Source organism: Aptenodytes patagonicus, chromosome 5 (genome assembly GCF_965638725.1).
Source record: "Aptenodytes patagonicus chromosome 5, bAptPat1.pri.cur, whole genome shotgun sequence".
In the NCBI taxonomy this organism is placed as follows: Eukaryota; Metazoa; Chordata; class Aves; order Sphenisciformes; family Spheniscidae; genus Aptenodytes; species Aptenodytes patagonicus.
Genome location: NC_134953.1, coordinates 1,681,837 through 1,706,823, shown reverse-complemented (window position 1 = coordinate 1,706,823; position 24,987 = coordinate 1,681,837). Strand labels below are relative to the sequence as shown.

General features: G+C 42.1%; 2 protein-coding genes across 12 annotated transcripts in view; one reads left to right on the top strand and one right to left on the bottom strand.

Moving 5' to 3' along the window:
• Positions 1-8,815, bottom strand: part of LDB3 (LIM domain binding 3) — a 136,117-nt gene extending 127,302 nt beyond the window's left edge. For 9 of the 10 annotated variants that reach the window (XM_076338294.1, XM_076338297.1, XM_076338298.1 and 6 more), the window contains exons 1-2: positions 2,250-2,326; positions 2,024-2,149 (exon numbers count right to left, since the gene is read on the bottom strand). In XM_076338294.1, the coding sequence (XP_076194409.1) occupies positions 2,024-2,116 (93 nt within the window). In that variant the 5' untranslated portion in view covers positions 2,117-2,149; positions 2,250-2,326. Of the gene's footprint in view, positions 1-2,023; positions 2,150-2,249; positions 2,327-8,660 lie in introns of those variants that run through there. The other variant, XM_076338296.1, reaches the window with a different exon arrangement.
• A 408-nt stretch (positions 8,816-9,223) lies between these two features.
• Positions 9,224-24,987, top strand: part of WAPL (WAPL cohesin release factor) — a 161,093-nt gene continuing 145,329 nt past the window's right edge. For both annotated transcript variants that reach the window (XM_076338293.1, XM_076338290.1), the window contains exons 1-2: positions 9,224-9,396; positions 17,889-18,016. The gene's annotated coding sequence lies outside the window, so the exon portion shown is untranslated. The remainder of the gene's footprint in view (positions 9,397-17,888; positions 18,017-24,987) is intronic.

Genomic DNA, 24,987 nt, shown 5'->3' with positions numbered 1-24,987 from the left:
TGCTTTTCCCCTCTAAGGCAGGCTACAAAATCCAATCCCATCCCAAAGCAACGCTCGCAGATAAAAACTGGGCCTCACTGGGAAAGAGTTCAAAACATCTAACAGTGCTTTCTGACACTTCTACTGCTGGAAATGCAGCCAGCTGTGTGAAGAAGTAATTCCTCCACATGTTTGAGAATCCAGCCATTGCAGATTCACTCCTGCTCATCATATGCTCTCAAAAGCCCCATGAGAATTGTGTAGCCTTTGAACATATTAAGTATACTTTAAGAGATTATAATCCAAGGCAATGGGTTCTTTGGGAAACAACTGTTTTTTCATTTCTGATTGTGTCATACACAGTGCAGATGCCACAGCCACAGCCCTTGACTGACAGCCTCTAGGTATGACTGAATTACTTATAAAAAAAAATAATCAACATTATACAGTGTGGGCTGCAGCGTCATGAAAATGCCTACAGAAATAAATTGGCACCTCTCTGTACTTACCTTGGGTGGGATAAGGAAAGAAATAGCAAAACTATTTACCACAGTGAAATTCGTATAAGTTTATGAAGTGAGTTTATTTTTGTGGGCAGGGGGGTTTTTTGGTTGTTTTTTGCTTGTTTGTTTTTAATAACACTGACAGAACAGCCTTCTTTGCAATTACTATGCCGCTTCTGCAAAAGGGGTTATGAAAAGTTCCTCTCATCATCATAGGACTTAGTATTAAGGTAAATGCATCTCTACCTTCAGAGAAAGGAATATTGTGCATAAGAATAAGAGAGATCAAATAATACAGAGCTTTACAGCATGAATATGAAATAGCATAGTTAAGACTTCAGAAGCTCACTGATGACTTTGAATCATGATTGTTGCAGGGATATCAATTTGGTACCCACAACTTAACAGACTGTATTTTTTCATTATGGAAAAAAAACAGTTTTCAAAGTAGCGTAGGTGGCTTTTTTTGCAGTGGAACAGACCTTTTGTTTGCATTCTATTTGTTTGTCTGATTAAATCATTCTGGTGTTCCTTTTAAATACTGTTATGTAAGTAACCTCTCTTGTCATTGCACTGCAAAATAAGCCTTCTGCAGGTGATCGGTGGAGGAACCAAGATGTCTCTAAAAAGATCTGAACATTCTGGAACAGATTTGAGACTGTCAGAAAGAAAAAAGGAAAAAAAAAGGGAGGAAGGAGCTGCAAGAGGTAGTAGAAAGCAGAGTTCCCAAACCAGAAGTTACACAGAACTATCTAGTTGGATAAGAGAAGGGTAGGTAAGGGAAACACAAGTTTCCTGAAAACCATCCAATCTTAAAAGCTTTTATGAAACTGAGCTAATTCAGGTAATAAGAGCACTCCACTGCAACACCTTAAAATATTGCTCTTATGGAAAAAAACCCCAAAAGACAGCTAGGAAATAAATGGACTAATCTGTAATCAACAGATACACCACGTAATTAATTATTAAATCACATGCTGTTTGTCACCTGCAAATGGAAGGCTTCTGCATAACTTAAGATCGTATTTTAAGCACTATTGAGTCTTCTGCTTGACATGTCTAATTTTCATCCAATTATTGCTCTCCTCCAAAAGAAGGGACATGTATTCCTATCTTTGTCCAGTTTTAACACCTAGACTTCATGAATTTACAAGCAGTTACATGTTTATTTGCCAGAAATATAATTTTATACTCCCATTCATAGTTGTTCTACTCCCTTCTCCCCAAATAGACAGCACCAGTGAGGCCCCTATCAGCAGAAAAAGAGACAACACTGTACAAAATAGAACTGGAAGCTTATTTAAAAGAGATGGTATTGTCATTCTTAAAAATATACTAACGAGAACTGTCTTCCTGAGGCATCATCAATGCCAGGTTGTACCTTGAATTGGTATATCTAAAATCCACATGATATTCTCTTTATTCAGACCTAGCTGCAAAGATCCTCTATTTTGCTAGGCCAGGTCAGAGTGTACATATGACTAGTTCACTGCTATTTTCCAACCTAAACAAGCTCAACAAAGTTTTTTTTGCTGACTTACTCTGGAGATGGTCAAGGGCATGTTGAAGTCCTTGCCCCCTTGCAGTCGGAAACCCCATGGTCCAGGTCCATTCAGAGTCACGCTGTAAGCCATTTTGTACCTCTTTCACAAGGCAACAACAAGGCACTGCAGAACAGAAGGATGGGGTAGACAGAGAAAGCGTGAGAAAACAGAATGAGAAAAGGGAAGAGTTTTATATACGAAAGCAATTCTCTTTCTGCCTTGCCTGTTCCGTCGTGCTGGGATATCACCTAAGAATAGATGGGAGCTATAGTGCAGATGCTGATATCCCAGCTGAGTAGGGCCCATAAAAGGTTTGTAACCAGACACCTACTATGCAAAGACTTCGTGACTCAGAGGTCTAATATAGCCCCCAGGGAAGGGGACAGATCTTTCTAGGCTTCTCAAGCCCCTCTTCATGCTCAGTTACTTTGTGGGCAAAACAAATTTTGTAATAAAACAAGCAAACAAGATCCCATGCTAAAATCCCAAACACCCAGATCTCTTTAATAACCTGTTAACAACTACATAGCCGTTTGTAACTTCTGCTTCAGAACATATGTATTGCACCGTGATATATAATGTACTACGAACAAGTTCTTTTTACATAGATCTTCCAATACATAGCAGGAAAGGCACCAAAAAAAAGTGTTTACCTTCTTTTGCATTGGTTTGTTAAACTGAAAAAAGTATATACTACATGCATTTAGCATCAGAAAAAAAACCCACAACTTCATGTTTGGCTCCTGGTTCCATAGCCCTTGCTTTCTCAAGGGAAAATTAAAATTTAGTCTCTTCGAATGCAGATAGAGGTATTATGGGTTATTTCTAATCAGCATTTAATTTCCGTGGCAAAAGCATAGTTTCACTACATACCTGTCTCATTATTTTGATACAAGTCTTCTAAAGGCACTACACTTAAGTGGAAGGCTGAGAATACAAATAGCTAGCTAACTGCTTCCTTAATTCATTCCTTGATTTTTCATAGTTTATATTCCAGTTGTTAGGTGTTTCATAAAACTTTATAACCCTTGTTCAGTAACACTGGATAGCATTTCTGCCTTAGATTGGGAACAGCTAAAATACAGAGAACCAGAGGGAAGGGGAGAAGCTGTTGGCAGAACTACAGATAAAAATAAAAAGCTTCTGCTCTCAGGATAAAGCTATAAACATTAAATAACACTCACCCCTTTCAAGTCATTAATATGTGCAGGACCTCCAGAACCACTCTACTGTATCTCCACAGCATCCCTGCCTTTACCCTCCAGTTACAAAGAAATTCCCATTACATTAAGGTGGGGAAAAAAAAAGAAAAAAAAGCATGGGTTCTACTCTGATAACCAAAAAGACAACGAAAACCACGTAATGCACTAGAGTGAGGTAGCTTGGTTTGAATGCTGATAATAGGCTACTCTGCCCCTACACCTACCTTAAAACGCGATAGAAAAACTGATGGTGAAACGGCAGAGAGCAAACACGATCAGGGCCCCAGTCTTTATCTGAGGAGATGGTCAATAATTTTTCAAAAACATGAGGCAATAGAAGTGTTTCTTTAGTATTCACAGTGGCAAAAAAGCCATTTGTACAAGGGAACGATTATGTTCCACATAGACACTAGACTAAACCACATAACCGTATTTTTCAGTCAGAGGTCCAAATTAAACCACAGAAATTCCCATGGATTTGAGTGAAAGTTGCACTCAGCCAGTAGAACTGGCCCAAACCAAAATCAACGCAGATAGCAACACACAGCTTAAAAAGAAAACAGGTTTCTGATGTCTCACAAATACTTTGAGGGCACACTTACATTAACAGCATTTGGAGCCTACCCTATATGAGGCCACAACTAGTGATGTTTGGATGATTACTTTGAGGGGTGACAAAACTAACTTGCTGCACTTCAAACAGCACAGTTTTCAGGCCTGCCAGTTTATCCAGGAGGTCTCTTTCTAAATGCTAGTACTGGATTTTTTTTTTTTTTTTTAAAATGCACACACAGAAGATTGAAGGTAAATTCCCATTGCACTATTCCTTTCCTTTTCCTGGAAATTCACTGTTGTTTTTTAGTGCCCGCCCTTGGCTCCATTTCAAGGGTTCAAGAGAATGGAATAAAAACAGGAGCAAGATAAACATGGCAAGTCATTGCTTCACTAGTAAAGAGTATCACAGAAAAAAGTATTAGAAGAGAGGTTACGTTTTTATGGACTGTGAATTCTGTGCACGTTACCTTCCTATACTTAAATCTTCAGTCATTTGTGTAAAAAAAAAAAAGGGGGGGGGGGCAAAACCCAGAACAGAATAAAACTGCGCAGACATCAAGCTGAACAGAGCTAAACATTAAGAAACAGGGATGCTGCTTAATCAAACACCATGTGCTTCTACCTTACTTTCAAATGTATAACATGCCATTTGCTTATCAGTTTAGGACATCTGAAGGGATCTGTGAGATCCTTCAGTCTGGGTGGTGTGCTAGGAAACTAAAATGGTAATCTCATTAGGGGCACTGCCATTTGAATGAAATGTTAAACTAAGGTCACTTGTTCCTACTCCTTTGGTTTCTGTCTTGTCTGCATGAACGTTCAGCATAGCTTGGCACTCAAAGTGTAGAGGACATGCTAGTGTCCTAGGCAACATTCCCCTTCAAGGCAACAGGACCACAGCTCTTTCATGTGCCTGCACTATCACTACCAGGTGCATTTTGGAGTAAAAATATTCCACAGTTTTCTTTCTCCAGGCCTCTCTAAGTCCTTTCCCTCCTGTGTTTGTTTCCCCTCTGTGCCTAAGAATGAAGTGCAAACAGTAAAGGAGCTCATGCTGTAGTCACAGCTTCATTTGCTGGGGACACTCTTAGCACAGGTCTCACTTGTCGTCTACAGACTTTTAATACAAGCAGCCTCTAAATAAGAAAGCTGTTGATCCACCCATATGACTATTTCAACCCTACCCCGTTTGCAATGGTGAGAGACATGGGTGTTCTCACCGTGTCAACCATGCAGAGCAAACCCAGGAACTGGATTGGTGCAGCAGGTACAGTGCCATCATGGCTACCAGCACAAACCTCAGCAAAACCTTCCTGGAAACCTGAGGATGAAATAAACTGTGTGTACATAATAGACAATCCCCTTGTTTTCAGAAGCTTGTGATGTTTAGATTAGGTTCTAGTTGCTTTACACAACTGCCTGTTAGACTGTTCTAAAAATCATTTTTTGTTTGCTCAAATAGCAGTATTTTGTTTCTCTTGGTACGCCTTCTTCCCTACATTCTCCAGCTATGTCAAAATCTATGACTTGCTTATAATTCCCCCCCTTCAGACAGAAGCTATGCTGAGTCAGATGAGGTCAGTGGTGTAAGGAGTGACATTTAAAGAAAAAAACATATTCCAGGAGCAGGGCGACATTTTCTCTACAGGTATCAAAACCGAGAGCTGTCCAGAGCTCACCAGGTGTCCCCCCCAGAGCTGTCCCCAGCTGACTGATGGGAACGGTTGCAAGGAAGCTGGGTGGATACCAGGCTCTGCGGGCTCTACAGCAGAGGAGGGTGCTGCCACCTCCAGCAAGTGCCTCGGAGCCTGAGCAGAGCCATCCTTCCACAGCTACGTCAGAGACGTTACACTAGTGGAAACAATTCACATATGCTCGGAGACCATGTTGTATTACAGTGAACTAACCTTAGGAAAGCTACAACTGCATGCTTGGGAGTGCATAGCCATTAAGTGAATGAAATAAAAACCACTAGTGTCAATGCTAAATTAAGGTGGAAGGAAACAAGTAATGGAAATTCCAATTGTTCAAGTTGCTACTACTTCATTAAGCTGGCCACGTTACTCATCAGTTATATTTTAGCTGCAGTGGTAGATGTGCTCATAGAAGAGCCTTGAATTGCTGTTACTGCAGCAACAAGGTTGTATCATTTGTATCATTAAGCATTTCAGAAGTAGATTGCTTGAGAGTTTGACTTCTGATCTGCAATAGACTATGCATCTTTGGCATATAAAAAGACGCATGCAAGGTCATGGTTTCAACAGCCTTTTATGTTTTTCTTCAGGCAAGTGAAGGACTTGCCCTGCAGAGGAATAAACTATCATTTCTTCTTTGATAAAAAGATCTTCAACAAGCTGGATAGACATTCCTTTAAAAAGCAATCAGACAAAAATATTGGCTGCCTTTGTTTCAGTCTCCCTCACCTGAGGGAGTGGCAGTACGAGAAGGCAGCATTCAGCTTTATGACAAACACGTCCTTTTTGTCCCACAGATTCCTGCACTGTCTCCAGTAAGATTATCTACACTCTTTCAGAATAGTGGAAAGGTGAGGAGAATGGATCGGGAGCATGTGAAGAAACTACTCACCTAGATGCACGCATGAAGAAAAGCCAAGCTTTGAACCAGATGTCTAATACATGCAATCCTAGAGTTTTCCAAAATTTTGAATTATCCCAATGTTAATTATATTCCATGTGGAATAATGAGGAAACAACAGCTGTACCTGGGGACTGATCTTCATTGCAATCCACAGGACAAAGTAGCACATATTTACTATATATTGGCTAATCAGTGCTAAAGAATTTGAAACTGACACAGTAGAGATGTAAAAGCTTTTTAGGTCTGAATTCCTACCTTGCCAATGTCAAATTGAATGTAAAAGTCATTACCAAGAGCAAAGATTTTTCCCGCAAGTTCAATATTGCTTCCAAAGCAAGACTATTCTACAATGCAAAAAGAGCTCATTGCCATCTCCTTTCCTTCACTGCTGAGCTCTGAACAAAGTTGAGCTAATCCTACTTGTACTTCCATGTACAGCTTTGTTTCACCCATTTAATCAAAATCTTTCAATTCTCACAGAACTTTGTATTTCTGAGTTCCTCTTAGTCCCTTTATCAAGTTGTCTTAAGTCCTGTATTTTGATCTTTCTTAAGAAACTAAATTTTCTATCACACTTGGCTTCATCAAATTCTGCTTTGTTGACACCTTTCTAGTAATGTGGTTTGTGGGTCCCAGCAGAATATGGTATTCCTGGGGAGATATGCTGGAGCAATATAATGATGGAATATTATCTCCCTTCTCTGTAATACAATGCCTTCAGAAATGCAGCTCTGTTTTCTGTTTGGCTGTTTGCTGCTGCCAGTATCACCTTACTGATGAATCAAATTTGCTGTTTACCCTCACCTCTAGATCCTTTGCCATGACTACTTTCACCATTACAGAAAACTGACATTTCACACATTTTCCCTGCTAGGTGGCCTTTTTTTTTTTTCCTGCCATGACCTCTTTTCACTACCACAAAAGACTGGGTATATACCATAGTGTAGTCAGACTTGATCTTTAAAAGATTTGAAGATTTTTGGTAACTATGTTAAACTGGAAACCATACCTGTGGAGAGACAGGCTACCAAGGGAAGGGGAGAGGAAAAGGTACCTGCCCAGACTGTTTACAAAGACTTTTTTGCTCCTGTATTACAAAAAGACTTAAGTGTTATGTTACTCAGTTCTCACCTTACCAGCATTTCAGTCATTGTTTTTACAGGCACCCACTACAGCATGTAATACTTAACAGTTCTATGGCACCTACCTTGCCAAGATATCAAATTTCTTTTTTTAAGGTAAAGAACACCTAAACATCTGTTGTTGTTACCATCTCCTTTTTACATATGTAGCCATAGCGCTTAAGTTACCAGCTTTAGGTCACAAAATGAGTCAACAGCAGCAACTGGATTAAAATGCAGGGCTCAGTTTCTAACACAGGTACTTGAACCAGAAAGAGAAGGCTGCAAAATGCATTGCTGTTCTGTTTTTATCGGTTCTTCCCTGACCGAGCGGAAACAAGGAAAGTTTCTAGCAACCCTGTGACTACTGTAATTTGTGCCTTGCTGCAGGGGATCCTAATTCACTGTTTCGGCTTACAAGAGAAAACAGCAGAAGAAAAAAAAAAACCAAACAAGCCCAAACACACACAAAAAAATGGCTAAAGAGGCTATGTGCAGATCATTGTCAGCTCCACATAGACCAGGGACAGAGCTGTGACATCGATGTCACAGGACCTCTACGGTGTGGGCTTGCCTCCAGAGAGCCTGAGGTTTGGCACAGCACAATGAACGTGCACAAGGCTTAGAAGAGGGATCCTGCGCCGCCAATGTAATTTCTCCATTGCACAGATTCCTCAAGGATCACTACACCACGCTGATGCAGCTGTGTGCCCCTATGCGTATGCCCACATGCACAAGGATGCAAGATTTAATCTTAAATTGAGCAGGCTCCCAAAAGTCGGATTTCAGCCAAATGACTCACCTACTCGTTTCTGCCTTCCCAGTAAAGGCTTTACTGGGCAACATTTTCCACTAGAGAAACTCTTTAAAGCTGCAGGGAGACTTTTAAAGACAGCAAGTGGCTCCCGCCTTACAGCCGTCGTTGGCGAGCCGTCTTTGGCTAGCACAGCGCCTGCGTTTTCCTGCCCGTTAGGCTTTCTGCTGACCTCTTAACCGGAGAGCGCTCGCAGCCTGCTCTCTCTACGCAGACGCGGACCCTTGGAGGCTGCGGGGCTCGGGCGGTCCCCGCCGCCCCCGGCCCCGCTCTGCGTGACAGGGCTCGTCCCCTCGCCCTGGCGCCGGCGCCGCTCCTTCCCTCAGCGCCGCGGCGCGACCCACCTTGCCCACTTGCAGTATCTCGAGTAGCGCAACCGGTAACTCTAGGCCGACCGGGCGCCCACAGCCACCTCCGGCCACGCAGTGCTTTACCGTGTCGCGCCGCAGCCGCGGTGGGTGGGTGCGGGCAGGCGTGGGACGGCCGCTCCGCCGCGGCCGAGCCCCCGAGCGGACCGGCGGGCGGAGGTCCCCGCCCCCGCAGGAGCCGCTACTGCCCTCAGCGGGCGGCGCTTGCGGTCACACGCACCCACGGACATCCCCCCCCGCCGGGCCGCCGCCGCCCCCGCAGCCAGAGGGCGGCCCCGGCGAGGGGGGCTGAGAGGAGCGGGAGAGGCGGCAGCGCCGCTGACACCACCCGTTCCCAAGGCGAGAGAGGCGCCGCTGCCGCCAAGGTGGAGCTCCGAAAGCGCCCGCGGCCCCTCCGGGCGCCTCCGCCGCGCGTGGGCGTGGCGTGCCCGGGTCACCGGTGCCCACCGGGCGCCGCCAGCGCCGTGCTGAGGGGAGGCGGCTTCCCCGGGGCCGCCGCGAGGGGGCGCTGGGCGGGCGAGGAGGAGCGTGAGGGGATTTGCCGCCGCGGGCGGTTGCGGAGTGACCGTTAACCGAGAAACCGTTATCTGCGGTGCCCGAACACTTTTAAGAAATCCGTTTTTGAACGGAGATCACCTCTTGGCCTTGGTGTCAGAGCGGGAAGGTGACACAAAGCTGTGGGGAGCGGTTCGGCTGAGCGCCGGGGGAGCAGGTATCCGGGGGGCGCCGGGCGTTACGCGTCTGGGTGCCCTCAGGGCCGCGGCGAGGGAAGAAATGGCGACGGCGGGGGGGGGGAAGGGGGGGGGGCTGCGCCCTCCGGAGGGACCCGGAACGTTCTGGAAGGCGGCGCGAGAGGCGGGTGCTGCCCCGGCTTCCCGGCACTCCCCGCGGGGGGCACTTGGCTCCTCGTCTGCCAGCGGTCCGGCGGGGTGGGCGGGAAAGCAGAGTCCTGCCCAAGCTCAGCAAAAGCTCTTAAGCATGTGCTTCAATGCTTTGCTGGCTGGGAGCCTGCAGCCTTCGCCCCCCCATTTACTCACCACCGGAACGTGTGTGAAATCGGTGATTTCCCCTTAGGGAAAGCGGGAGTGAAGTTTTTTTCCCCTCAGTGGTTCACTGGTGTTGATAGGTAATGGTCGTTCTGATTGAGTGGAAAAGTTGAAACGACAGCCCAAGAGGAGAAAAAGGGTTTGGACGAAAATTTTCAAAAAATACAGAATGAACGACGCGATTGCCCACCTGAATTTAAGGGAGTTTTTTTTCCCATTTTTTAATACTTAGCCTTGTGGTAACTTCATATGGCTGCTGAGTTTGGTCAAGATCCGAGCTACCCGCCACATACATCCCTCTATTCAGCAGCGCTGTGTGAATTTTTTACAGTCTGCTCCCAAAAGTATCTTGAAGAAGGGCAGCTGTTTTCTCGGTGTAATGACCGAGATAACTGCTTTATGAGTTTGTTTAAAAACAAAAAAGCCTGTTCCCCAGCGTTGAAGCACTCGAACCCCTGCGGTGCCCCACCTGAGTCGCCTGGGATCTGCACAGGAGCGAAAACACCCCGGGCTGGGGAGGCTCCCGGCCGAGGCGGGAGCCGCGCTGAGCTCGGCTCCTCCAGGAATCGCGCCTGCCTTCACAGGGCGCAGGGGGGGGGCTGTGGAGGGAGGGAGGAAGGGCGGTTCGCTGGGACCGCGCTCGGGGCTCCCCGGCCGGCGGTTCCCCCGCGGCAGGCGCGGCGGCCCCGTCAGCACCAGGGACAGGCGCCTCGTCCCGGAGCGCGCCTCAGCGGGCGGTGGCTGCGGGAGCGGCAGCCGACGGCGCTCCGCGGGGCGCGCAGCTGCCAGCGCCCCGAGACCTGCGCCGAGCGCGGAGGCAGGACCGCCCCCCCCCGTGCGCGGGGTCTCGGGTGGCAGCGGTTAACAAAACCTTCGGAAGGAATGAGTCCGACAGTGTCTCACAGGTCGTGTGCGGGAATAAACCCAGCAACGGCATCGCTGAAATACCAAAGAACCACTTTGAGTACGTTCTCAGCACAGCTCTAGCCTGCTTAAAAGAACTGCAGTTGGGGTTTAGTATTTCTCGTCTTACGGAGCCTAAAGTCTCTTTATTCCACATGTGCACTGTGCCTAAGTACTGACTGTGATGCACATTAAGTGGGGTCTTTTGGTCCAATACGCAGGATGTACAGGCCAGGCCAGGAAATCATGATCTAAATTATTTCTGTATTTACATTTGGCCAAAGTTCGTATTCATAGGGATTGTGACTTAATGTTAGTGACAAAAATATTCCACTGACAAGCCGGCTTACGTTGCCGAAGGAAACATTTTGCATCCTGTCAAATGCCTGAATACATTGCTTTTCATGGAGCATTAAAGTTATCGATAATTACTACAAGACAATGCCGTTTATGTGAAAGGTTTGTCAGACCTAAGGCGATGTGCAAATAGAGCAGATCAGTTTTACCATGGATTATAAAACCCAAATCCTTGCAACTATTTTTTTTTTTTCCAAAAAAAAAAAATACAGAAAATAATGGGATGGCTGCTGTGGAAGGAAGAAAAGCATACCATAGCGTTGTGCACAGTCAGTTTTACAGATCACTTAATTTTCAACAGCGTATTAGATATCACTTTTTCCAAAATTCATTCATAGCTAAAATTATACATCTCATTAGGGAAAAAAGTGTTGATGCTGACAGCAGTGTATTCAATTTGTCTTTTAATAAAGAAAGCAATTTGAAAATTGATTTTAAAATGGCTGTTTGTGGCTACTGATGCCTTGAGCCATGGAAATACCAAGTATTTTTTTAGAATTGCTTCTTATTACACAGTTATCAGAACTATGAACTATTGCCTGTTAGGTTGGTCTTGAGGCAGCAATGAAATTGTATGGTAAAATGTAAGAAATTTACTCAAATTTATTTAAACTTTGTGTATCTTTATTTACAAATGGTGATGCTAACCAACTCTGATGATGATAGATACTTTTATATCTACCAATTAATGAAAATAATGGATATTTGCAGGGGATAGCTGTGCAATGAGGTACTTTTCAAGTAAGTGATTATTTGATCCTGAAGTTGGTATAACAAAAGACCTAAACATCTTTTCCTTTTCTGCCAGAAAGCTTCAGAACTTCAAGAGATATTTCATTTTTCAGCTTTGAGTAATGCTTTTACCGTGCTGTAAGCCTCCCTTTTGTACAAGTTCATACCCTGTTTGCATCAAGGCTATTTGATTCTCTTTAGGAAGATTAGGTGGGAATAAATGAGGGCAGAATCTGATTTGACTTTCTGTGGCACGTGGCTAGGCACTTCTGCATGCTCTGTACTATTTTAATCATATGATATATGCATGTGCATTTAAAACCCTCCTCAGACCCTCAGTAGCATGTTTAAAGGGTAGGAATTTTGATTGTCAGAGGCTTTTTGCAGTGGGATCTGTGTTAACGAATATCAGGATGAAAATACATGCTTTATTCTTGACGTTAGCTGTAGCTCTTTGTCATCCTTTGAATTCCTCATCGACTCTGCTGTCTCTTAGGTGCCCTCTTTACGTAACAAAAGCTGCAAAATGACCACAAGTAGTTCTCCTGCAGATAAGCAAGCCTTGTAAAGTAGCATAATTGATGACTTAGGCTGGAAAACATGACCCAGATGGAGGGAAATTATGTTTATTTTATTATGAAAAGGGTGATGATCTGTTAGATTATTCCATTCTACATGTGATAGAAAAAATCCTATTTAGATTTAAGGGCTTATACCTGAACCTTTACAAGGCTTTTAGCAACCTGATTTTCTGCTCCCTGGTAAACACATCAGCAAGGATGACTGCAGATTGGCCCATAATCCTGTTCTGATAAGTGGTGGTTCAGTTTTCCTTCAGAATTTGTTTTTGTTTGAAACAGGGTGGTATCCACTAGCTTTTGTGTTGCTCGTTAAGTCACTCAGGGCCAGGCAATTTGAAAGTATGGGAGCTCTACCTGCTCAGCACTCTCTAAAAGAGCCTACAAACTTGTTCCCAGAAATTTGTGCCTGTCTTTTGGAGGGACAAAATCCTCTGTTCTCTTTTTCTAGCAGGCACTAGTGACAGTATTAAACTTGCATTTTAAATAACATTTCAAAAATATATTGCTGACCTACCTATTCCTGCCTTGGAATAGTTCTGTGAAACACCTTCAGGATCACCACTTAGTATGGAAAGCTGGAGACTGAGACTGCTCTGGCCAGGCCACCCTGTGCAAACAGTCCTGTTTGCTTTCTGGAAACTAGCTTACTGGTAGATTTAGCTGTCCATTTTTCTCTGTGACTCACTCAGTGTGATTTGCTTTTGACCCATGAGTTTCATTCCAGCCTGGGCAATTTCCTTGCTTGGGAAATTCGGATAGTTCTGTCAAGGGCTAATTCTGGGTTTTCCACAAGTCTTTCTCCAAGTTTTTTGTCCTTTCTTCTAATCACAATCTGATCTCCCCAACTGTTCAGCCTCAGATCAGTCACAGAAAGATTGTTTCCCTCGTAAATAAGCCCCTCATTTTTCATATATTTCTGCAATATGATTTCCTTAGGGTTATGAGGCATTTTGGTAAGCTGTCTGCATAGTTTAGTTGCAGTAACTGTAAACTGAAGGTACAACCATCACGGATGGAAATGTAAAAGAATGATTGTTGCCCAGCAAGGCTGGCCTCCTCAGCTACTGAGCGGTTCCTCACCAATGACGGTGTTAGGAAAATTAGCGTGTAAAGTAAGTACACTGCAGCACAAAATATGGACGTGCTTTCTCCTGGGATAATGCTTTTGATGTCTGATCTCATTCCCTGCCCAGCTGAAGGGGTTACAGTTCTGAGTTCAGAAATAAACTAGTGACGAGTGTGGCTTTCTGGGAGCCTCTACTTGATTACAACCAATAATAAGATATTACCTTTGGTTTTGATGGGCTGTGTAGGTGTTATGTCTCTACAGTGACTTTGATGTGACTGTTCAGACACAAGTGCTAACTTTTAGAGGAGTGCAGATCTGGGGTGCGTTTGCACTGTCATTTACCCAAACTATAACAGCTCCAGTAAATGAGGCCTTTCCATTTGTGACTGCTTATTGCTTAGCAGTTGTGACTTTCACTGTCCTTTGCACATGCTATGTAAGGGGCAGGAGATTCAGTGATCTGTTCCTTCTGTCGTTAGCGAATTAATAAGCAATTTGCAAAACAACTCACAATTTTCACTTCCCTTCTGATAAAAGACTGGAAGGAATTTCTTTAAAATTAGGACTATAGGTATGTCCAGTTAACAGTCTGATTCACGTGAGATTGTAGCTTAATTTCTGGCATTGGCAAAAAAAGCTATCAAAGGAATCTAATATTTTGTATCTTCAAAATTATTTTATTTTTCAGATATTCTACAGAAAATCTTAGGAAAATGTAGCAAACACAACTCAGATGAGATCCATATTTTTAGAGTGACTCTACTTTGGTAATTTTACCCTTGTAAGACAGAGATTGGTCATTCTTATTTTCAGTCTTACCTTACCAGTTTTGCAAAGTTCCTAATGTTGCCCACATACAAGAGCAAACAAGCAAGCAAGCAAACAGAACAATCAAAACGTCAAGCTGTTACATAGAGTTCAATAAAACATTGTGAATTGCAACTCTAGAGTTTTGCTCAAACATAAAAAAGAAGGCTGTCCCTATGGTAACCTCCTTGGACTGTTCCTGTCATTTCCCTGAGCTACATTATTAGCATAACATTCCTAGTACAGAGTAAAAATGGAGTTATGGCAGTAGGTAATTCAAGATGGGCTGTCAGCAGGATGAACCCCAGCAATGCAGCTTGGCTCATAACCCAGGCTGCTTTCATACTTGGGGCCAATCCAGCCTCAAAATGTCAGTGTTGACTACACAATATCCACAAATCTTGTGCTCCGATTTTAGACAGAAGAAATGCTGGAATTCTCTTTAAGTTTAAACTTGATCTATTTTCAGTTTGTTTGTCTAAATAAATGTTGGCCTCTTAATTCTAGCTCACTGTTCAACTGCAAGTATTCAGTTGTAAATGCATGCTGTTTGTACGAAGGGAAAGGTATTGTGAATCTCTTCCCACCTGTTTCACTCAATATCTCTGTATCTCTCAGTTGAAGGCTGATTAATCCATCATTGCATCTTTCTTAAAACAGGCACTGCTAATCCTCTGAGTATGGAAAAAAGGTTACATTTTGCAACCTTTATGCAAAACCTTCCTAATTTTGCCTTGCAGAGTAAACGATATGCCCATTTACAGATAAACTTGGGCACTGCAGTAAATTGAATTGTCAAGGTCACAGAGGGAGTTAAGGCTCAGAACTATTATCTTTGATACTTACCACAAAGTAGTGTCAGATGAGCATCAGTCTTGTTCAGTCTGATTACTTGGTGCCTTGATCTGGTGATTTGTTCAGTTGAGCCTGTTGATTTATTGGAACAATTTTAATTGTGACATCTGAAGACTAGGATAAACTTAGCTGAGAAAACTGTGAGCCAGTTGGCTCTTCCAAATAAGGGCTTAACTCAAGCACCACTTTTCCTTGAGCACTAAAAAATTGTGTGAGCATTAAAATACACATTCCCAGCGCCTTTTAAAAGAGGTATTTACAAAGGGATATATGACCTTTGGATTATCCAAATGAAGAAAGACTGCCCAGCTCACCTACTTTAACAAACCAGAAGTAACAAATATTTTGCTCTGCTGCTGATACATTCACTGCATCAAAGCAGTAAAGGAGGAGCAAAATGACCCATCTTTTCTGAGAATTTTTCATTTAACTGTAGATAGAACATGTGAACTGGCTCAGCGGCTTTTCTCACAGTGGCCTACAAGTAATGCTTTGGCCACTTTGTAGTTGCAGGTGAAGATAATGATTTTAAAATAAACTTGGCAGCCCCTGGAGAATGACTGCTGGTATATGTTTTTTTTCAAAAAGGGTAGCATCTCGGTGCCCCACTTTTCAACATCCCACAGAATTTTTCCTGGCCCTTCAGGCATAAAGTAAATTTGTTTAACACCACCACCTCAACAGATAACCTGGAGTAAGCTGTTATTGTAGCAGTATGTCTGTTAAAAGGGAAATAGAACAAACTAGACTGAAACCTAAGCACAACAGTTTTCATTTAAAACATTTATGCTAGCAGTCTGTCCTGCCAGTTACATAAATCTACACAAGAGAATATGTGCAAAAGCAAACATTTGCTACTCAACATCAGTTAGGAGACTGTAGCCAAATGCTCCAACAAAATACAGTGACAGAACTGCTTCAGATGAGGACTTGGCTATTTAATAATGATTTAAGCAAAGTCGTCTCGGTTTTCATTCACACATTCTTCCATTCCTTTCTTAGTGTTTTTGGTTGTGCTGGGAATAAGGGAAGAACTGAAGTCAAAGCAAGAAGGGCAGGCTGAAGGAGTGTGCTAGCTGACTTAGCTTGATTCTCCCAAGTGGTAATTTTTTTCCTGTTTGAAAGGTGTGTAGGAAGGTTGTTTCTCAGTTGAGAGGAAGAAAGATCAGGCATGTCTTGATGGTCAGATGCAAAATGTACCACTCATGTAAGACGGGAACTGACAAATCGTCTATGCAATTTGCACTTGCACAGTGTTTTCATGCAGTCAGCAGAATGAAGGATTAGCAGAGAAAGGCACACCGTGTCAAAAAAATGTTCTTGACTACCTCCGTTCAGTCACAATAAGTAAAATAAACAAATGAATTTAATATGTAGCTTTATTGGCAATTTCAATAATAAAAAGTTTGTTTAGGGTCAGCCAAGCTTTCCAACTGAGTTTCAGTGGCCTAAGGGAGGACAAGTGGGATACAAATTCAGGATCCTGTTATATGAGTAACCTGATTCAATTCCCCCATGTTTAGAGGAATGCACGAATTAACAAGAACAGAACTCTCAGACAAGTCAACAGGAATGTCTTATTCCTTATTCTATTTATCTTACTTTGTTCCACAGCCCTTTCCTTTACAAGTTGGATATTAGTTGTAGAGGGACTGGAATGAAAGTTTCAGTGAAATGTGCGCTCTGTGATGAGCATTTTTCTTTTGATGAGATCTTGCAAATTGAGATCAAGTAAAATAATAACAGTGAAGTTATAACTGAAGTCAAATAATCCTGCTGGAACCAATGTTTCTTGAGTAGAACCAAGCCACTAGCTCTTGGAGGGAGGAAGCAGAGAAAGACAGGTGCCTACAAGTTAGTCACACATTGAAACAGAAACATTATGGTGTCCTCTTGACTTGTCAAATCAACTGATATATTGAGTGTAATTTGCACTGAATATGCAATAGCTGGGACTGTTGCATTAGTACTTAGGCTGGGACTTCCAAAGAGTTTCAATTGCTGAAGTACAATTGAATATCCCTTGCACAAGCAAGGGATCTTATCTAAAACCAAAATCCTAGGTTTCCCAGAAATGGCTTCCAATGATGTTGGACAGTCAGCTGTGTTATTTTGAAAACTCCTGCAGTAATTTTATTTTTAAAAGCTGGAATTCAGGCAGCTCACACTATTGCCATGTTTATGACCTGACCTAATAAGCAATTGCCTTTGTGCTGTGACCCAGTAAAAATGGAGCAGGTTCAGCTGTGATGGGGATTCATTCTATTTCAGGAGACAGCACAATGAAGGGAAGCTGCCAGATGCAGCCCTCTAACACATGCTGTGACCTCCTTAGCCCTGTCTCTGACATCACTGTGGTCTGGCTCCTACGCATGAGAAAAATCAAGGAGGGTTGAGTCAGTGAAAGAAGCAAAGAGAAATCTGACACGAGATGGTAACGCTAAGTTCCTTTGCTGATAGTGGCCTACAACAGGAAAGAGAAGAGACATGTTTCGTATAAAGTTGTTGTGTTTTGCAACACTTCAGGATTTTCCGTAGCTTATTTACAGTCACTTTATTTTGGTGCAGTGCTAATGGGTATCCTGAACTGTGTTTCTTTTTTGCTTCCTTTGCCTTTGGTCATCCTCTACTGTAACAATTTGGGGTAAAGCAAGAATTAAAATGGATGTGATTTATTGAAATGGAGTTTCACATGATGTTTCATGGAGTTTTCATGTTTTTAATTCCTTCAGTTGAAATAAACGGTCTCTGCAGTGCCCAAAGAGAACAGCTTTTACTGATGAAACTTATTTCTCATCTGACTGAACATAATGATTCAGGGCCTGAAAGATTGGTGTGTTTTTTTCTTTTTCAGAGGGATGATTTTCAGAAGGAATCTATGCAGTGAATGCGACCAACCACTGAGCTTCCTGATGCTACTACCTCAGCTCTGTTCTTCATCAGATTAAATTCTCGTCTTACTTCACTGAGGAGCAGCAGAAAGTGAGTTTTAACCAGTGCATCTAGAAAACAGCACTTCGAATAAGATGTGTCAGTACACATTAAGGGTTCTGCTACGTGCTTCTGTTAGTCAGAGACTTCAGCTGAGGACAGCAGCATCAAAAGGATTCATATTTTTAAATAACAGTTGGAGGATTATTATAAACCCAGATTCCATCTATTTACATGCTAAGGTGGAAGCATACGTGGTTTCTTTAAAAGCCAGGAGGGGGCTGTTTAGTTAATGCTGGCTTCGGCACCTGAGGGCATTGGGGACTGCTTGGAAAGGGGTACTAGAAGTATGAACTAGTGAGAACTAGAAGAGGATGGTGACACTGCTGGGAGGCAAGACCCTGGAGGGCTTGAAGGCTGGACTGCTCCAGGACTGTCTCTGGGGTGAGTGACAAGGAATGCTTGACTGCAGGATCTGCCCGGTAGAAGGGAGCTGAGACCTGAGTTTACGGGCACTCAAGAGATCAGGATTACAAAGAGAAGTGAGGTGAGAAACAGCTATTTCATGCCAGGTCCTTGGAAAGGGTAAGTGAAGGCCTGCCCTCTGGCCCTGTGGATTAGCTAGCAAAGAGTTGACTGGTCACTCTCTGCTGGGACTAGGGAAAATGAGAAGAATCTCTAGGAGGTGTGGACTGAGCTGAGCAGGCTGTCTGCAGTCTGCATGACAGGATGAAGGTGAGCGGTGGCACTGGGAAAGAACTTCTAAATTCAGATCTGAAACTTTTGGTTAAAAAAGAGAAAAACAATTTTTCTTGGTTTGTTTTTAAACCTGTCTTTCTTATTTTCGTCTTTTTTTCCAAGTGAATTTGCATAGCATGTCTAATATAGACAAATAAGGGGAGAGGTATTAGCCAAAACATTGAGGTATATTCTATTCTCTGGTTATGTGTTTATGACTATGACCAGTCTAGTGTGTATTAATACTACTCACAGTCTGATGGAGAACTGATTTCCTCAAAGTCACAGCTCAGCACTGGGCAGTTACCTTAGAGAATCCAGCGCTCTGTGATAGCAACCACATGCTCCAGACACTAGAAATGCTTCTGTAAGTTTTTAAGAATATAGTCTTATTCTTTCCTTCATTCCTTCCTTTTATGGCTGAGCCTCGCTGTATTCTTAACACTTATTGGAGTTCAAACTTTGATGAATTGCCCTACTTTAAATCCTTTTACATTAATGGAGCTCTTTTGTGCATGAAAGTAGAAGTTGACCTTGAAAAGGGTAGCTCATGTCTGGACAGGACAGAAACAACTATCTGATGTTCAGAGCAGGCTCCACTATGCAGTTTTCTCTGATTTTCATTCTAGGCAATATCCAGGGAAGGTTGTGAAAATCTTGTTGGTTTGATTTTGTAGTGCTTCATCCTGTTAATGTTGCCCTTATTTCCTGGATGACACTGCTGGTCAATGACTCCCTTCTCCCATTGACAATTTTTGCCCCATTAATAGAGCAGAAAAACCTAAAAATGATTCTACTGTCTGTTGGACTTTGCTGACTTCAAGGGACAAACCTTACCTATGAGGCCTCAGCCCTCTTTCAAGGATCCCTCTCTTAAATCATCTCCTGTTAATTAGTTGCTTCTCCCCATAGATCTGTTTCAGCACCTTCTTCACAGATAGTTTTTCTTTTTGCTTAGGTACAGTAGAGCAAAATTTGATCCAGTGATTTTTAATATTCAACTTCCTCAGGGGAATACATTATTACCTATCGGGCACTTTGATCAAAGAATGTACACAATTGCATGATACATGTTTTTATGAGTTACATTTTACCATTAAAATGCTTGATTCTAGTTGACTCATGTTACAAAGTAAAATATACCTGTAAATGATAACTGAAGTCAGCTTGGTGGGCGTCTGTAAATTATTTCTGTTGAATAACTCCTGTTGAGAAAATGAATTACGATGCATCCCTTATCCACTTCAGTAACAGTCTCTGACTTTCATATGTAATAGTATAGTTTAGACTTTTTGATAACTGTACAGTAAAGGAAGAAAACATGAACAGTGGAAGAAAGAAATGATATTTCCAGTTGTGAATCTTGGAGCAAACTGCAAAAGCTAGTTGAGAGTAGCCTCATGATGATGAAGAGCATATTATATCTATTTTACAGGTAGAAATGCTGAGATATGAAAAGTAATTTTCCCAAGGTCACACAGAAAACATGGAAAAAAGCAAAAACAGAATCTTGAACTTCTGATTCCAACTTTTGTGCATTTTCTCAGGACTGTTCTTCCTCCTCTTTGTAAGGTTTGCTATACCAAAGTACTGCTTTCTACATCAAATCACAGTAGGCCTAATAACAATACAGTTTGCAGCCCAGCTCATCTATCAGCATTAACCTTGGCTTTAAAAAAGTGAAACTTAAGAGATTTATTAATGTACAGTTCCATGGAGTTAGCAGCAAATAGTAGACTGGAAAAATATTTTAAAAATTCAGTAACTTTTAGTACTGACCTAGCATACTTTTAACTCCTTCATTTCAGTTGTGTGTCCTCAGGGGTTGTGTAAATGTTTATGCACATGATTAACTTTAGGCATCTGAAAAACTTTATAGAAATCAATTATACCAATCCAAAGGGTGCATCTGGGCATATGTAATATATTTTTAAAGTACTGGGGCTTTTGAAGGAAGTGCTGTTACATTAGAGGTACAGTCACTTTCTGTGTGACCCTTCAGGCATGGCACTGTGGAAGGGTATGGATTTTCCATTCTATTTTTTCCAGTCAGTGGAAAACATACAGCAATTGTAAGTATGCCCCTAAGTGTCCCACGGCCTATTCAGGAAATGTCCTTTATGAAACTTTACATGGGAGAGCTTGTGCTGTCCAATGGTGTAGTCTCAGATTTTTGTGTCTGTTTCTGAACCATCTTCTTGTATACATGTGGAAGTCACAGTGAAGTCTAAATGTTGAGGGAAATGAATAATGGCTTTGTTTTTACATTGTGGGTAAAACATGGTTCGCAAAAGTTCCCCTTAGCAACTTTTTCACATATGTGTCATGTTCATTTTTTTAGTGGCTGAAGCTAATTATTCATAAAAAGATAGAATACTGAAGTTGGATGATAATACTGAGAGCAGATTCTTTGTGGGGAGAAAGAACCACAAATTCATATAATGCAACATACACTGCAACTGCGCTATCATAAAATTTCCCATTACTAATGTAGGAGATAACTGCCTCCAGGACAAACTAACATTAGAAAATCACATGCGACTCCATACATGAAAACACCAAACAATAATGGACTGAGAGGCACACGATGAGCTTTACTTTCAGGTTATGTCTGTGTTTGTGTGCTCAGACAGTTTAACCTGAGCTGCAGCTCACTCTGCTCTGCAGCTTACCTGAGACTTGACTCAAGCCCACGACAGGGGTGTTGGACTGCATGACCTTTAAAGGTCCCTTCCAACCCAAATTATTCTATGATTCTATGATTCTAAGTTAAAAAGGGTGTTTCTACAAATTCTACTTATCTTTCAAGTTACAGTCAGCATCAGAAGACCTACTTAGGCCATTTTGGCTGTGAATTTCCATGCTTCTTGGTCATAGATCTGATGGATTATGACTGAGTATGTATTGTAGTAGCCCAAATGAAAGTGGGTCTTAAAAAGGTTCTCCCACATAAAGTCTCCTTGGCAAGGGTTGGTTAAAATTTTCCTGAAAGTGATCAAAAAAATCTTTGGTACTAAATCTGCATCAATACTGCTGTTTGTGTAAGTTTAAAAAAGAAAAAAAAAAACCCAAAACAGAAGAGTAGGGAGGAAAAGTTCACTGTAAGGAGGGATGAATTCCTTTCCATTCTTCCCAGCCACTGCTCCTACTGTTTACTCCCGGTTTCAGGTGAATCTTAACCTTGAGAGCCAATTTGATTGCCAAAAAGTGTTTGTAGGTAATATGCCAGCCAACCACCATGAGGCCAGCTTTGTAGTCTAATATCACGAGATCCTGACAACTCTATACACAGTGAGGTGATATCAGTGTTTGAAAAATGTACTAGCATTTTCCTACGCTGACGTGACTTTTGCAGCATTTGCTTTGCTCTGCGAGCCAGGTACATAGAATTCCTGTGCTGTGTCTCCAGCAGAACCCTGCTGCTGCCAGGACTGCTGTAACTAAAAGAAGTATTTTCCTACAAAAAAAAATATTCTTACTAATGTTTGTGCTTTATATTAGACTGTTAAGACTAGATTTGCTCTAGAGAAACTTTTCTGGCTTTATTAAGCTTACACTGATGATCTACTCAGTCTACTGTCCTTAGAAGGGATGTTAATAGGACAACTTGTAAATCTTGACAACTGTGAACTTTGCATGAGTTTGAAAATGAGCATTTAGGCTGTAAATTTGATGGGGTGAGGAAGGTATAGTAATCTTTTTGTTCGACATGAAACGTTTAGTGTATGGGATTGTGGCCCATGTCTAGGGTTGCTAGGAATGACAGTACTAATAATTCATTTATTTGTTTTAAGACTGCTTTTATATAAACCTATTTATAACATGGGACTCCTCACATTCCTGTGACATTAACAACTGCAAGACTACAAGCACTAGTGTTTGAACTGAGATACCTGTTGCTCGGCCACTGAAATGCCATTGTCTGACTAACATTGCTTTGCAGATAAGGGCCCTCTCTCAGTAGAGCCCTGCGGAAATAGTGGTTCAGAAGCAGAGACAGACAGATGCCCTGTCAGAGTTACTAAAATGGCAATAACTTTCACTGAGGGATCAGAGAAAGATGAGGGCCACATTGCAGCACTTCTTGGAATGGCCTAAGTAAAAAGTGGCACCAGTCACACTGAGGAAAACGGGAACACATGCGACTTACTTACCCACGTTATGCCCTAAAGAGCTGTAGAAACACCCAAAAAGCATCGGAGGTGCCTTTGTTTTTTTCTGAATGTCAAGCTTGCTGTTGGTTTTGTATATGACTTCAAGAAAAATACTCTTTGCTACTCTGTCTTACCTGAGAATGTGTGAAAATTTACTCAATGTCACATGCTATGATGACACTTTTTAGTCCAGTGGTGGATGTGAAACAGTTTCCAAAAGTATGGAAAATGAGGCTGTAACCTGCAAAACATAGGGATTAAGATCGCTGGCAGTATGTGAAAATTGGAAAGATTGGCGACTTGTGACTGCTGCCTATGTTGTACTTCAATCTTGACTTTGCAACGGCCTTTTATTACACCGGTTCTTGGCACCTTCTTTGCAGGACCGCCAATAGCGACCAATTGCTCAGCAGTTTTGCAGAATTGCTTGGATGATCAGACCAAACGTTTTCACTTGTGACCCAAGTCTGAATTTGAGCTCAAGCCCATGGAGGTGAAGAGCTTGTCTGTTAACTCACAACACAGCTTGCTATTGCCTTTGCCAGCAGGCTGCTCTGTGAACAGCTGCTGTTGCACAAAAGGCCAAAGGGAAGCGTCTCAGTTTTGCCCTAGTCCTTTCACACCTCCAAGTCACTGGAACATACCCAAGTGCATGGTAAACTACAGGTGGTCTCTCCAGTGCAGAACAGGCTGTACAGTTGACTAACTGAAACATGAATCATCTCAGTCCTAAATTATTTTAATCCAATCAGTCATCTGTGTTAAAGGGTGTAAAGAGACAGCAAAGCGGAAAGAATGGCTGCCAAGTAGAGGATACAGGACACAAATAAAGCTGCTAAGATGAGATGAAATATGAACTAATAATGATTTATTCCAAATGCCACTGGGGTTACAGTGTGAATCACCTGGAGAGATATTCAGGTGAAATGAATTTTATAGGCCTTCCCCTGAATGATTTTTATAGTCTCAGTAGAGGTGAAGGGAAGGCAAAGCTGTTAGTTACACAGGGAGTACACACAAGAGTTTTGAAGTGCTCCCAAACAAATACTCCCTAATTAATGTATGCTTTTCAACTCTCTTGTAAGTAGACGAGCACAGACAGCTGTAGTTCTTTTTATAGATACAAACTAATCTCTAGTACATATTGAAGTTGAAGGATATAGAGAACAACATGCTGCGGATTCGTAAGGCTTTTCTAGCCATGGAAGTATTCTTTTTATACCCTCTAAAAGTGGAAGGGAATGCAGAAGAGAGCAGAGTATAGTCTTCAAGAATACTACTTGGGAACAAAACCATGACAGGAGCAAAGGGTCTAGCTCTTAATGACACATACCATGCACTTCTTATTAACACATGAAACAGCATGTGTGAGTTTTGACCTATTTTCTTGACAGCTTCAGCCTTTTGTGACCCGTATGAAACGGGCAGCATTCGCTAGCATTTCTTCCCAGTTTTCACTAGTGTGAATGGCCTTCATGACAAAGGATGGGAAGAATTACATCCTTCATGTTTTTAAATAATTTTAAAAGCCTAAGCAATAAGTCATAATAAAATTGCTTAGACTAGATTAATATCTTTGAACATACTTCCTGTTTGAAGACGTGTTTTCTCCCTTCTTTCTCCTTATTGCTAGCTGTATATATTATCAGTCTAATATTGTCCTCTGCCTGGAGACAATATCTGCTTGTGGTAGGTGAAGGGAGGAACTCTAATAGCTCCTTTCCATCTCTAACACCTACGATTTTATTTACATAAAAACATCCTGGATTTTCAACAGTTTGTTTCTTTTGACAGTTTATTACCAGCCTGAATGGCCCACTTTTTCATGGTCTAACATTTGACTGCTGCAGAAGTCATTATCACCTCCGTTTTTAGTTTTAATAACCTTCCTTTCAAGAAACCTCAGTTCAAAGTAAGTTTCTAAAAGTTTGCTTCAAAACAATGCCCTAAATCTTCTGGAACCCACCGATTACTTTTTTCCCCCTCAAAGGAATAAGCTGGTTACATTTTTATTGATTTTATGGCTTTTTCTGATGTAACATAAGGAAGAACTGATTTACTTAGGACAAAATGACTTGCTGGGTTCCCTCCATTATTGCAACCAAAGGGAGAACTACTGGAGGGCCCATG